Source organism: Protobothrops mucrosquamatus, unplaced genomic scaffold (assembly GCF_001527695.2).
Source record: "Protobothrops mucrosquamatus isolate PMUCROS unplaced genomic scaffold, P.Mucros_1.0 scaffold1145, whole genome shotgun sequence".
Lineage (NCBI taxonomy): Eukaryota > Metazoa > Chordata > Lepidosauria > Squamata > Viperidae > Protobothrops > Protobothrops mucrosquamatus.
The window spans coordinates 208,647-221,966 of record NW_015387361.1 but is presented as its reverse complement, the minus strand read 5'-3'; the positions used below and the strand labels follow the sequence as shown (position 1 = coordinate 221,966).

Genomic DNA, 13,320 nt, shown 5'->3' with positions numbered 1-13,320 from the left:
CGCCCCTTTTACATGAGTGGCGGTGTAATTGTGTTGATAGAGCAGCTCTAAAATAAGTACCTGTATAAAAAAAAATACAAGGGAAATATTATGCCTCTATACTTGCTTCCAGCACATATCATACAGAATCCCACAAATCTCAGCAGAAAGATTTGTTTGGCTTCCCAGCTAGCAAAAGATAGTATAGAAAGTGAATTTTAAACAATCACTTTCCAGAAATGATATTAAAAGTTAATTTAGATGGCAAATCAATTTTATTTTCTAGTTTTATTTTAATCATTTGCTGTGAGAAATAACTTTTTTAAATGAAGTACTTTAAATGAAGTAAGGAGAGGGATTTTTTTGTATTATATATAATTATGGAATTATATTTTTTGCTTGCTCCTTGTAAAATGGGAATGAATAGTGTCTTGATTTACATTCTAAACATAGAAAGCACAGCTGCTTTCTAATCCATTGCTGGTTTCTTGATTTAACCCCCTAATAACACTGAGATTAAAGGGGGGGGAGCATTAGCAGGTTGCAAAGAGCAATTTTGGAGGACAGTTGTAGCATCCATGCATTCATAGAAATGAATGCATGGATATTTTTAATTCTGTTATTAATGAAACAATTGAAAAGAATTCTCACACTGGTAGAGTATAAGATATGAAGCAGAGAACACAAAAAGTATTTTGAAGGAGAACGAAAGCAGAAAGATGACTTGGAGAGAAAGAAATCATGATCTAATGTGTGTTTAAAATTAAATCTGCAACTCCTCATATTTCTAAGCAGGAAGGATTTGAAAAAGATGACTGGTGCAACAGTTAAATAAAACTGAGAATTAGTTAGGAAGATGTCAGGATGGAACATTTGCCAAGCAACAGAACAAAACAATTTCTGACATTTACATTCCTAATTAGCAGATGTTAATAATATCTGATCTTCCACTAAACCGTATTTCACTTAGGATGCATCAAAATTCAGACAACTTTTATCTAAGAAGTTTAAACAATCCCATGTACAGGAATATAAATTCACACAGAGAGAAAACTCAATAGATTCAAAAAATGATAGCAATATATTTCAAGGATCAGAATCAGCATGCCACTAAATTTTAGCTGCTATGTTGTTGCCCTCCTATTCCTAAGGTGTCAATGGGAAGCAAGATGGTATATATGCTTCATCTTTGACCTGATTTAAAGCAGCATGTTTTTTAATAAATAAAGATTCATTATAAATACAGTCCTTATAGATGTCACTAACAAACTTTTAACAAACATCTATGTGACATAGAATTCGATCACAGTATTCTAAATTGGAGGTGACAATGGTCCCCCCTTCTTTGTGTGGGAATGTAATCCCATTCAGCATCACACTTGGAGAATTTCCAAAAACTAGGGCACCCTATCTTGCTAAAGATAAGCCAAAACCTTCCATATTTTTCATTTATCATTGGAACCGATTGCTGCCTTATTTTTAACATGCTTCTCTTATTGATCATTCCTTACCCCCCAAGTCAGTTCTCATATTTTTGGTGGTAGACTGTGCTGTGACTGCAATATTGATGCTCCCTTCTCCTTAGTCTGCTGCCCTCAAAGTCAACACAGCAGAAATCTCACACAATTTTAAAATAAAATTTACGTTGACATAATCTTGGCAAGACAATGGATTAATCAGAAATGTTCTTGGGACATGCAGTTCATGAGGACACTGATTGGCATACAGATACTTCTGTCCCCATTCCAGGATCCTCTCTGGATCCTCACATCAGTAAAAGAATGAATTTAGCTATCTATATCTCATAGTTCTAGTATGCATTACTAATAGTGCTCTGCTATCAGTAGTTTTGCCCAGATTGTTAATGCAGTGTGTTCTGATATGTTCAGACCACAGGTTGAAAAATCCGTTCAGACCACAGGTTGAAAAATCCAGATTTCTCAGATTAATACTTGGAATACCATGTGTAAATTTCTCTGTTATTTTATCATGAACTTCTCTAGCTAAAATGAAGCAATTCTCATACTAAAGCATAGCTTACACATTTTGGAAAAACAGTAAAAAGGAAGATGAAGAATAACAAAGTTAGCCATGGATTTATATTTCTTTTTAAAAATAAATTTTATTGAGTTTTGTAAACAATATAAATAATGACATGTAGGAACAAAACTTTGAATTTTCATTTAAAACTATGAAAGAAAAAGCTATATACTGTACTTAAAAATTAAACAATATATACTAAAAAGGGAAAGAAACTCAGAAAAAAACAGAGATCTAGAAAAAAGTAAATAATAGAAATAAAGGAAAACCACTATACAAGATACACTGTTTCTCTGGTATCAAACTAGTAATATATCTGTACACATAGTTACAATTCAGTTTTTGAATCATAAATTAATCCTATACCGTATCAAATCATACTATTTGATCTTATATTATGATCAATACAAAACCAGTTCAAAGGCTGAGAACTATCATATTTCATTTCAAAATTGGATACATGTGAATTCTTCCTGACATACATAATTGCCTTTTTGGCACAATTCAGCTAAAGCTCATTATAAATTAAAATAATTCCATATTTTTGGAATATAATTAATAATACATGGAGAACTTTTTACTTTTATTTCCTTACAAGAATGTGATTCACATTTATCTGTAGCATAAAAAGATAATAATGTTTTTTGAACATCTGGTAAAGTGTCCAATATAACAGAAAAACAATTAGATGAATTAAATGAATCACACTTAACATTTCTTAGAATCCAAGACCATGCAGTATAGGATATTTAACTTCCCTATTCAATATTTTTTGCATATTGTCTAAATTTATGTATTTAATATTTTAAAATTTTGATCATATTGAATTATTGATTTTGTTTTTATTAAGCCTTCAATACACTTACTCAATCTTAATATCAGACACTGCTACGGTATCATGTTCCAGCAAGGAACACAAGAAGTATGTTAGCTGTTCATATTGCCACCTAGTTAATTGTACTACTTTCATAATTTTTTAAAAGTTCCAAAATGATTAAAAGTAATTATTTTCTTCAAAATATGTTTATTCTGTATTTTTTAAATAAGTTTTGTTCCAAAACATTAATTTTTTATCAGAACCAACATGGAACTTTAATGTTTTTTCCAGTAACATCCAAATATATCTGACAACTTTACACAGTGGAAATGGATTTCTGTTTGAACCTAATTTAATATAATTAAATAAAAAGCTGTGACTAGTTTATTCTGGAGAAGAAATACTTCCTTAACTAGGATCACCCTTGTTATAGTAAATGTCAGCAAATGTGCATTTCAATCCTTGACTTGTTTTTAAACTCTACTGAATTTAATCGTACAATCAAAGGTAAATTTAGTTTAGTACCACAGCCTGGTATTATTGAAATATATCTTTCTATTTTAAACTGCATGTTGATATATATCAAATCTGCCATAGTTCATATTATATTTAGTCCCTATCATAGATTCTCTCAGCAGCTACAGCATGTTCTTTGTTTAAACTTTGGTAAGATATCCTACTGTTTATCATATATTTTGACTGCCACTAGTTGTTAGCAACTCAGTTAATTATTGAAATATAAGTAGAAATCATAACTACATTTAGAAAATACCAATTTCCCTAATGTTCAGTTGCAAAGTTCATTCACTTTCCATTCATTCTTCAACTCATTTTGTTTCACTTTCCATTCATTCTTCAACTCATTTTGTTTCATTGATTTGTAATAACCAGGATCATCATTTGATTCAAAAAGATTGCAAGGAGATCTCTTATCAAACAGAAAGTAACATGGAAGAAACTCTGTAAGAGAAAAATGAGAAGAAAATCAAAGAAAATTATGTCCTGATGTTATATCACAAAGTGAAATGATTGAACAGTTTTGACACCTGTAACTTTTAGTGCCTATAATCAGAAGAAATAAAGGAGGAAAAGATGAATCCTTCCTACATGTTTATAATAAAATAAATAATGGTTTGGAAAGGTAACCATATCTTCCCAAAGTTGTTTCTGTTTTTATTTTTTCAATTCCCTGCAAATCTTCACACAGTTAACTTCTTGTTATGCGAAGTTGGAAAATTATGTAATGATTTAATATGGTTGCATTATTATTTTGTAATTAAATCGTTTAAAATATTGTCATCAAAAACAATGATCAGAAAAGGAGAATGATCTTGTAGGGATAAATTGGCAGATGGGTGAACTGAACAATTGTCACTGAGCTCATCTTTTCATTGATTTCCTTCTGCAGATAGGATAACAAGCTAGTGAAACCACAACAAACTAAATATGATTGTGTCCTGGCTGATTGAGAAATACATGAAAAAGATACAGTTTTATGATATACTTACACTGCTCTTTTATGCCATTGTGGACACTTGCATCCTGGAACATGTAAAATCTCTGAATCTGGGAGTCGATTTATTGTCAGTTTTACCTTTTTTGGGGGGGAATTAAGAACAGTGATTATAGTATTGTATCTTACAGTTTATCTTGTACATTTTGTGTTAGTAAGATAATAAGCAATTGTTCAAATCCAAACTACGAATCAGCATGAATTTCTATAATAAACACTGGAGATGAGAAATGTATACAATTCTGATGAGTTAGGCCTGCAGCAGCAATGAATTTTCTTGCCAGACAGTTTTATGAAGCTGGGTATCATTAGCATCTTGATGGAGTCCATGAAAAATCTATTGGCAACAAAGTCCTGAAGTGAATAATTTCTAATGTTAGATAAAGAGAATTAGATGAAGAAAAGCCAGGAATTATCTCTGCCATATGAAATGAAATCATCTGTCAGAGTGATTTTAAAGCAGTGATAAATTTGTCTTGCAGGATGACAGGGGATATAAAAGAATGTTAGCTTGTTCCTTGCTACAAACAGAAACAAATCATAGGCCAGCTTGAGATGTATTTCTAGTTTTAAAAAAACAACAATCTATTTCAGTTTGCTGACCCTCCTTACCAGGAGTTAGAATATTCTGAATATTTCACAAAATCAGTTTATGTGTCATTGCTGATAATAGTGGTGGTATTTAAAAAGATTTAAGTTATTGAAAGAAACTAGTTTGACCAAAACAAAAAACAAAAAAACCACCTTCTAGTCTTTACTATGCTTGTTCATTGTCACTTTATTTTTAAGGTCAGGCTTAAGTTTAAAAAGGGACCATATAGCTAATGAAACCAAGTTGGAGAGGTGAATAGGGAGTGAAGGATGATACACGATCACTTATCATTTGGCTGAACATTTCTAATTGTGGATTAGCAATTTATAAGCGGATAGATGGGGCAAAATATCTAATGATAATTTTGCATTAAAATCTTCTATTGCTTAGTGCTAAGCTTTACCTCAATTGCTATGTCTTACCTCCTTTCTTCTGGATCTACTTATGAACCAAAATATTTCATCCATATCTTTGATATGCAAATCATTCACAGCCACTATATGATCTCCTTGATGAAATATGCATCCTAAACGACATGGGTCTTTCCACTGAGAAATGCTGCAGTAAATTAGAAAAGGGACAAACACCAGACATTTTAGACTTCTTATCTAACCTGATCTGGAAATGAACAGAGAAAACCACCTTAGGCCACAGTTTTAAGGGTTCATTCCCTTATTGTTGGCAATTTTTGCTGAAGTTGGTAGGATCTGATCATGTTGGATTTTCATTGCACAGCATATCTGGCTGGCTGGCATTATAAATATTAGAAAATGGAATGAATTTGAGAGCTGTTCATTTATTAGGACCAGGAAGAGCAATTAATTAGAAGTAAAATTGTTTGCAAGTGGGCAGTGGAAGGCTATTACTATATTAAAATATTCAGTACCAAGTTATTATACAGTCATATAAAATCTCTTGTGACCTTAATATCTTGCAGCACACTATAGGTTCCAAAAAGTAGCAGCAGAAAAGAGAACTAGTTGCTCAATGTATGAACTGGGAACAGCATTTGCTGTGAGTGTGTGTGAATGTGTGTGTGTGTATATCTGTGTGTGTGTGTTAATAAAAGAAGTTTGTCAGCCAAGAACAAATGGAAGGTTTATTATGCGAAGATTTAAAATGATTATGGATCCAGAAGTTGATTTATGTTCTATATCAATTAATTAATTAAAAACATCAGACATACATTTCTGAATTACTGAAAGAGTATCAGATATTAAACCTCATATTAGCCCTTTGAGGTAGACCAAGTTAGGAAACATGCTTCTCAAGAAATACTGACATTCTGCTATATTGATATAGACCAGTGTACTGTATATGCTGGCTGGAGGAATTCTGGGTGTTGGAAGTCCATGCATCTTAAAGTTCCTGAGGCTGAGAAATAGTGATTGAACATCTGACAGCGTTTTTCCTTTCCTACTTTTTATACCCAAGAAAATCAATGCAGAGTCACTTTCAATTTCTTTATAACAACTTTTTCACGTTATGTTAACTGTCACAATCCTAATGGAGAGCTTTGGATATTGCTAATCTCCTTTCCACTTTATTTTTTGGATCCTTCCTCCTTTTGCCAATCCCTGATATGATAGGCCAGTCATTGATACTTATAGGCTTCTTTGCCTGTCAACACCACAAAGTGGGTGGGGAAAGGGATATTCTTCAATATCCAAGCCTTCAATACCAAACATATAATTTACCATTTGGTTTGAGAAGAAAAGAAAATAGGTAAAACATGTGACACTAGAACAGACATGTCAAACTTGCAACATCACGTGATGTCGTACAACGTATCGGGATGGTTTTGCCATTGCCGGCAATGGGGTGGGCGCGGCTTCCAGATGACATGTCCGGCCCGCGGACGGCAGTTTGACACCCCTGCACTAGAAGCTGGCTATCATAATCAAATTTCCTATTTCATCTTGTTATTAACTGAAATCTGGAGGCAGCTGCTGGACTGATGGCAGATTCCACCTCCCCCCCCTGCTCTGCTCTCCACCTGTCCATCTTTTTGGTTATCATATTGATGTATTCTCCTTGTGTTCTTTTCCATTGTTTTATTTTTCTGTTATTTTATTTCTGTTCTGTTTACACTCCTTTCATTTTCTTCCTTTTTGTAAGCTAACTAGAGGATCCTTGTGACAAGCGAGGCAGCAAATAAATTTAACAAATAGATAGATAGATAGATAGATAGATAGATAGATAGATAGATAGATAGATAGATAGATAGATAGATAACCTTTATTGTTATTTTTTTCTTGTGGGCACAATGGCACACATGAAAAATGAAATTTAGTTTCTTCCTCTCAAAGTGTACACATACATAACACATTTAAAACATACTGTATGCAACATATGTATAGACATACACCCTTACATATAAGTAACATATAAAAAAAGGGAAACAGCATAGAACAAAGATGGTGGAAGACACTTCAGCAGAAGACAGCCGCCGCCCAAGGAATGGGGGAAAAAGAGAGCAGGCTAGGGTCAAGATGACGGCACCCAGTCTAGGGCCAGGAAGAAGCAGGGGGGTGACAACGCCTGGGAAGGGCAACAAAGCAGATTCTGGAATGCTTTAATTTGGAGCCCCACCCTAAGCAAGGAACATGGAATTCTTCCACTTTATTGGCTTATAACCCCGCCAGGCCTATGAATGACCTATAAATTATTAGTTATTAATCAGAAGTAGCATGGCAGTCTATGAATATAAGAATCTAAAGCTATAGGATCTTGATACTTTTATTAATGTATTTTTTCCCTACAGTCTTCTACTTGCAATGCAAGGTTAAGCAAGCAATGCAATATTGTTAAGAAGAAACTTCTTTGTTGCTTTATTTAATGTCTTCATTATTTGGAGAAAGATAGTGGTAGACAAAGGGTGACACCTTGTGGTTTACCAAGGCAGTAGAATTTAAAAAACTTTCCAGGTTTTCTGTTTGCTTTTTAAAATTTTACCCTAGGTCTCTATTGTGGGAATAATGACTAACCCTATATCAGGCCTCTGGCATTATTTTCTGCCACCTGAATTTGCTTTGATATTGATGATAAGATACTCAACAGCAACTGTGCCGTTGAAGCAAACCTTGACTGCACAGCTCTGTTCACTAATTTGGTCTCTTCATATGTATGTTCTCCCTGAGGCAAACACTTCAATTTCCTTTTATTAGTATCTATTCTGACTCTAGGAAATATAAATACAAACCACTGTTTACTACTGTATTGTTTTCAGAATTTAAAGCGAAGCGGTTTTGCACTTGAACAACTGTTCTCACCACGTTTTTACAAGTTAATTTTTGATCGCTAGAAAGATCTGTGAAATCTATTATAGATTTCTAAGATTCATCAAATGGTAGCTGGAGACATAAAATTAACTTATAAATAGCTGTTCAAATTAAAAGAGTTACAAATTAATTAAGAAAGAATTAAAATTAAAAGAGCTATTTCATGATTTTAAAAAGAATTTTTATAAGGCCCTTTGGCAAAAGTCTATGGAAAAACCTGACAGATTTTTGATAGTGTTGGAATGATCTAATCCAATTAATTGATTTTAGTTAATGGCGTTAACAATCTCAGCAGGTGGTGAGCACCTGATTGGCCTTTTCTGGATTTGAAAGTTAAATTAGGGGGGGTTGGGTCCAGGAAAAGAGATCTCAAAGGAATATCAGTGATGTATGACTGAGAAGTTGAGGGAAAAATACTTGGAAGATTGCAGTCATAAACTGTTTCCATAATACTGACAAAAAACAGCAGTGTGGACTCACTTTGAAAGTGACTTTGCTACTTTTAATAGTTAACCAACTGCACATTAATTAGTTGAAGCTGTCTTTTATGAAAGAATATTCAGTGATGAGAAGATGGCAGTACTAAAAATAACCGATGCATTTATTTTGGCCTGACAGCATATTAATTATGATAAAGCAATATATTTAGTTAAGCCAATCAATTAGTTAAGCTTATCAATCTTTGTTGAAAAACTGTAATTTGAATTTGATCATTTAGTTGGCTGATTCTTTTAAGAAGGCAAGTAGTTAACACATTCCTCACCTCCCAAAACAATTCAGCTGATTGTTTTTTAGAAATTCAAATAATAAATGCAGTAAATAATTAATAAAATATAAATAAAAGACTTTACCATATGCATCCAGAAGCTTCTACAAGTGTTAAGTAGGATTCAAGATTATTCTGGAGAAGGAGAATATCCACCTGCTCCAACTGGTTATCATCTGTGATTTTACTAAAAGAGAGAATGAAATTCAGAATGTAGGACTGTTGGATCAGAATATACACCATTGCAAGCTATTGCTATTTATGCTAATTCTTAAGATAGAAAACATATACTGTAAGCAAAATAGCAAGCTATACAGTTTTCTAGACTGGGCTGGGTAATACCCAGCCAGATATGGTTCAAATGTGAAGCAAACAGATTTGAATAATTCTTTAATTTTGCATATAGTTGAATTTCTGCCTCCTCTTCCATATAATTATATTTTTATTTAAAATCCTATCTTTCCAAATTTTAAACAGTATTAATATCTCTTTCTCCTCTTGGCTAGGGCAGGAATACAGGATGCTGTCAAACCAAATACAGATATACAATTGCACGTCACAACAAAAGAAAAGGCATCCAGTAATGGTAGCAGAAGTTTCAAAATCAAACTATTTTAGAGGGAAAAATTGGACCATTTTATTTCTCCTGTATCTATGCTTAATATGCAAATAAAGGAACAAATTTATGCTTTGGTGAATTCAATGAATAAGATGACGGAGAGATAAAGTTAAACATTACTTCCTGGTTCACATAATGGAACAACATGCCTTGCCTGTTGTACAACTTAAATTTTTTGTTTATTAACTACCAGTGCAATCTTTATTTAGAATTGGAACAATTTGACAAGATTGTATTTAACTCCAATTTAAATAAAACATTTCCTTTTACATCTTAACATTTTACAATAATGAAGGAAATGACTGTATTCAAAAGACATTCTTACCTGAGAATTATGGACAATTGAACCACAGATAAAAAGAAGACTTTGGGTGTTTTTTCCAATGGCTTTGGTTTTGCCATTTGTACATCCATCTGATTTTGGGGAAGGGTCACTAATTGATTATTGGCATCTTTTGGTTTTATTTTATCTTCTACCATTTCTGAAATTCTGAGGGGCAGATTATATTAACCTTAAAAGACGTTCATCAATCAGATCCCCAAAAATCTTACCTCTACACAATCAAATCAAGGGCAACACTTGAATGAAAACAGATCATGTAAACTTAAGAACAAATTTAGGATAATTCAGGTAAAATTTAGCTAGAAAATGTGATAGTTTATTCACTGACCTCATGGCCATGAGTCATAGATTTCTAAAGTCACTCTTTTGACGTAGGTTGAAACTACATTAAGTCAGTACACTTCGCATTTTGAAGACGCTGAGGTGTTTGGAAATAAACTTACTTAGGTTGCATTGTTCTGCTTTCTCTTGGGCCTTATAATTTTTTCCAAAATGGATAATTCTTTCTGAATTTCACATATTTAGTGATCCAGCTTTTTATTTGCTTCTTGTTCTAGCTCAAATAATTATGTGTGATTCCATGTTTTGAACAGTCATTTATGCCTTTAAGTCAGTGTTGACTCCTGGCAATTGCTTGGACAAGTCCCTACAGTTTTCTTGGCAACATTTTTGGAAGTGGTTTGCCATTGCCTGCTTCCTAAGGCTGAGAGAATGAGACTAGCCCCAGGCCACCCAGCAAACTCGTTCTCAGTTTGTCCTCTAAGAGCTCATTAAAGTGATTCCTGTATACCAGGAGTGTCAAACTGCCAGCCCGTGCGCTGGATGCATCATAGCGAAACTGCGCCCACCCCATTGGCAGCAATGGCAAAAAAGTCGCAATATGTCATGACACGTCACGTGATGTTGCGGGTTTGACACTCCTGCAGTATGCTGTATGCTGCTTGCTAAGACTGGAAGACTGAAATCAGCTCAAATTGAAAAAATGGAACAAATAGATATTGATAATGAATTAGATCTTCTATAATTTTGACATGTTGGCTGGGAACTCTTGGAAATGTACTTGCATTACCTCTGAAGAGCTTCAGGATGGAGACCCTTGTTTAATATATAGAAAATTTGGGAAAACTATTCAATGTGGAATTTCCAAAAAGTGTATTAGCTGCTTATAGCAAAACCAGCAAAACAAAACAATGTCTTGTTCCAGATTACTTCAAATATTGTTACTAATAAATTTTAAATGCTATGTTAGGCCATAATTCAATGAGGTAAGAATGAACTACAGCAAACATTGAGGTCACGTACTTCTCTTCTTATTTGACCAAAGGGGAAAAACTATTTTTTATTAGCAGTTTTTGGAGAGGCACATCTTGCTATGTCATTCTCATCAACAAAATGTAGTCAGTATTAAATAGAGATTGTTTAAAACAAGCTGATCTGAAATCCACTGGTAGCATCAGAATTGAAAATAAGAAATGGGTTGGCCTTAAGCTGTTTTGGCCATGTTAAACTTTGATTTGGTGTGACGTTTGAATTTGGCCACTGCATTATTTACAATTGGCTCATGTAGAAGTATAGCAAAAGAAAACAAAGTGTGTCACCAGCGCAGAAAGAGAATGGTAGTATACCTCTTTAGAAACTTATGATGAGTTAAATATGTGGTAAATATACAATTAGAATTATTGGTAATAATTACCATCATTCTGACTGTGCTAGTATTAATATCTGAAGTTAGATTTTACTTTTGGTACTGATTTTCAATCTTACTCCAATTTGAACTCAGGTGATACAGTTAATCAAATGTTTACATGCTGATAGTCCTTTGGAAATAAAGTTGGATATCAGTCAGATTGAATGTACATTTTCTGATGCAATAAAGATTAACTTAAAATAGAAAGAACAGACAAGAAGAACCTCTAGCACAGAAGTCTAAGATGACCCCTGGAGTTTTCCCCTACAGTCCTAAACTTCTTCCTCCTCTAAATCTTTGACCTATCTCCCAGCCCTCATGTTTTCAGAATTCTCATTCTCTCTCCCCTCCTGATTATTCACAACGATCAGTTAACCAATAGGTGAGTGCTGAGAGCAAATCATTCACAAATAATTTCTGAGTAGGGAGGGGGATTTATTTCGGTACAAGAAGAGAACCCAGAAGGAAGTGCTTTATGCCATTTTTTTTTCAGGGAGAAAAGACCAGAACGGGACACCTCCGCATGGTCAACTGGGAACAACCAGCTCTGGGCGGCCCCCTTACCACCACTATGTTGCCTCTGCCAACTCATTCTGCCAAATCATTGCAGGACAAGTCAACATGGGCAATTCACTGTGGGAACAACTCGCTGTAGGCACCTGGGACAACTTGCTGGGGTGCCAGATGGAGTCAGGTGAGCAGTCAGGTGAGCGAGCGAGTAAGGAGAGCTGAGTGGGCGGGCAGACGAATGTGTGGGCAGAGCACATAATGGTGGTGGCAACTAAGGGCTTCCCATTCTCCTATCCCTGCCACCACTGTTTACTCTGCCCACTTGCTCACTCACTCACTTACCCACCCAGCTCTTCTTTGGGGTGCCCGCAATGAGTTTTTCCCACAGTGAAAGGCCCATGTTGAGTTGTCCTGCAACGAACTGGCAGCAGTGAGTTGGCAGAGGTGATTTGGCAGTGGCGAAGGGGCTGCCCCTAATTGGCCACCCACAATAGGCCTGTCAGTTGTTCTAGACCCAAAAAGACTGTATTGTCCATATAGAGGACAACAGGTGCCAAGCACTTCCAATAGAACTACCAGATAGATAAATGATTGGAATTTCTGCCTTCTTATTGCCATTCTGGTTTTGAAGCCAACTCTGGTGGTCTTACCTTAAACATGCATAATTAGGAAAACTTTTAAAGTATTGTACTTATTGTTGACTTTGACTTTGCTACTCACATAAAAACAAATTGTAAAAGAAATGCATAAATATTTGTTTCAGGAGAGAAATATCTAATAGCTAGTATACTTACAAATCTTTCATGGACATGTATTCTTTACTGCTACTGAACTTTTCATTCTCTGAGATGCTATATTCTCCCATTCTCACCTCATCCGGCTTTGAAAATAAATTACATATACAATTAATAAATGTTATCTTATACACTATTTGTATACAAATATCATCAGCTAAACTTAACAGTTTCTAGATTTGGATTCCACTATTGATATACTCTGTCTGGCTAAAGCTAAAACTGTATCTTAGTAATGAAGCAAAATAAAATAGTTATTGCTTAGTAGTTAATTTAGTTTCTATAAAAATATCAGGACTGCTGAAAATCTTAGAATATGTTCAAATTGATCTAGACAATGGAATTACCCTTCAGATGACAAATGAGTGACAAAGAAGAA

At 34.3% G+C, this 13,320-nt stretch overlaps 1 protein-coding gene across 5 annotated transcripts in view; it reads right to left on the bottom strand.

Annotated features, from left to right (window-relative positions):
- Nucleotides 1-13,320, bottom strand: part of PLEKHS1 (pleckstrin homology domain containing S1) — a 30,402-nt gene continuing 17,082 nt past the window's right edge. For 4 of the 5 annotated variants that reach the window (XM_015820562.1, XM_015820564.1, XM_015820563.1 and 1 more), the window contains 6 exons: nucleotides 12,942-13,027; nucleotides 9,933-10,097; nucleotides 9,074-9,175; nucleotides 5,364-5,499; nucleotides 4,345-4,430; nucleotides 2,869-3,796 (listed from right to left, as the gene is read on the bottom strand). In XM_015820562.1, coding sequence (XP_015676048.1) covers nucleotides 3,769-3,796; nucleotides 4,345-4,430; nucleotides 5,364-5,499; nucleotides 9,074-9,175; nucleotides 9,933-10,097; nucleotides 12,942-13,027 — 603 coding nt within the window. In that variant the 3' untranslated portion in view covers nucleotides 2,869-3,768. Of the gene's footprint in view, nucleotides 61-2,868; nucleotides 3,797-4,344; nucleotides 4,431-5,363; nucleotides 5,500-9,073; nucleotides 9,176-9,932; nucleotides 10,098-12,941; nucleotides 13,028-13,320 lie in introns of those variants that run through there. The other variant, XM_015820567.1, reaches the window with a different exon arrangement.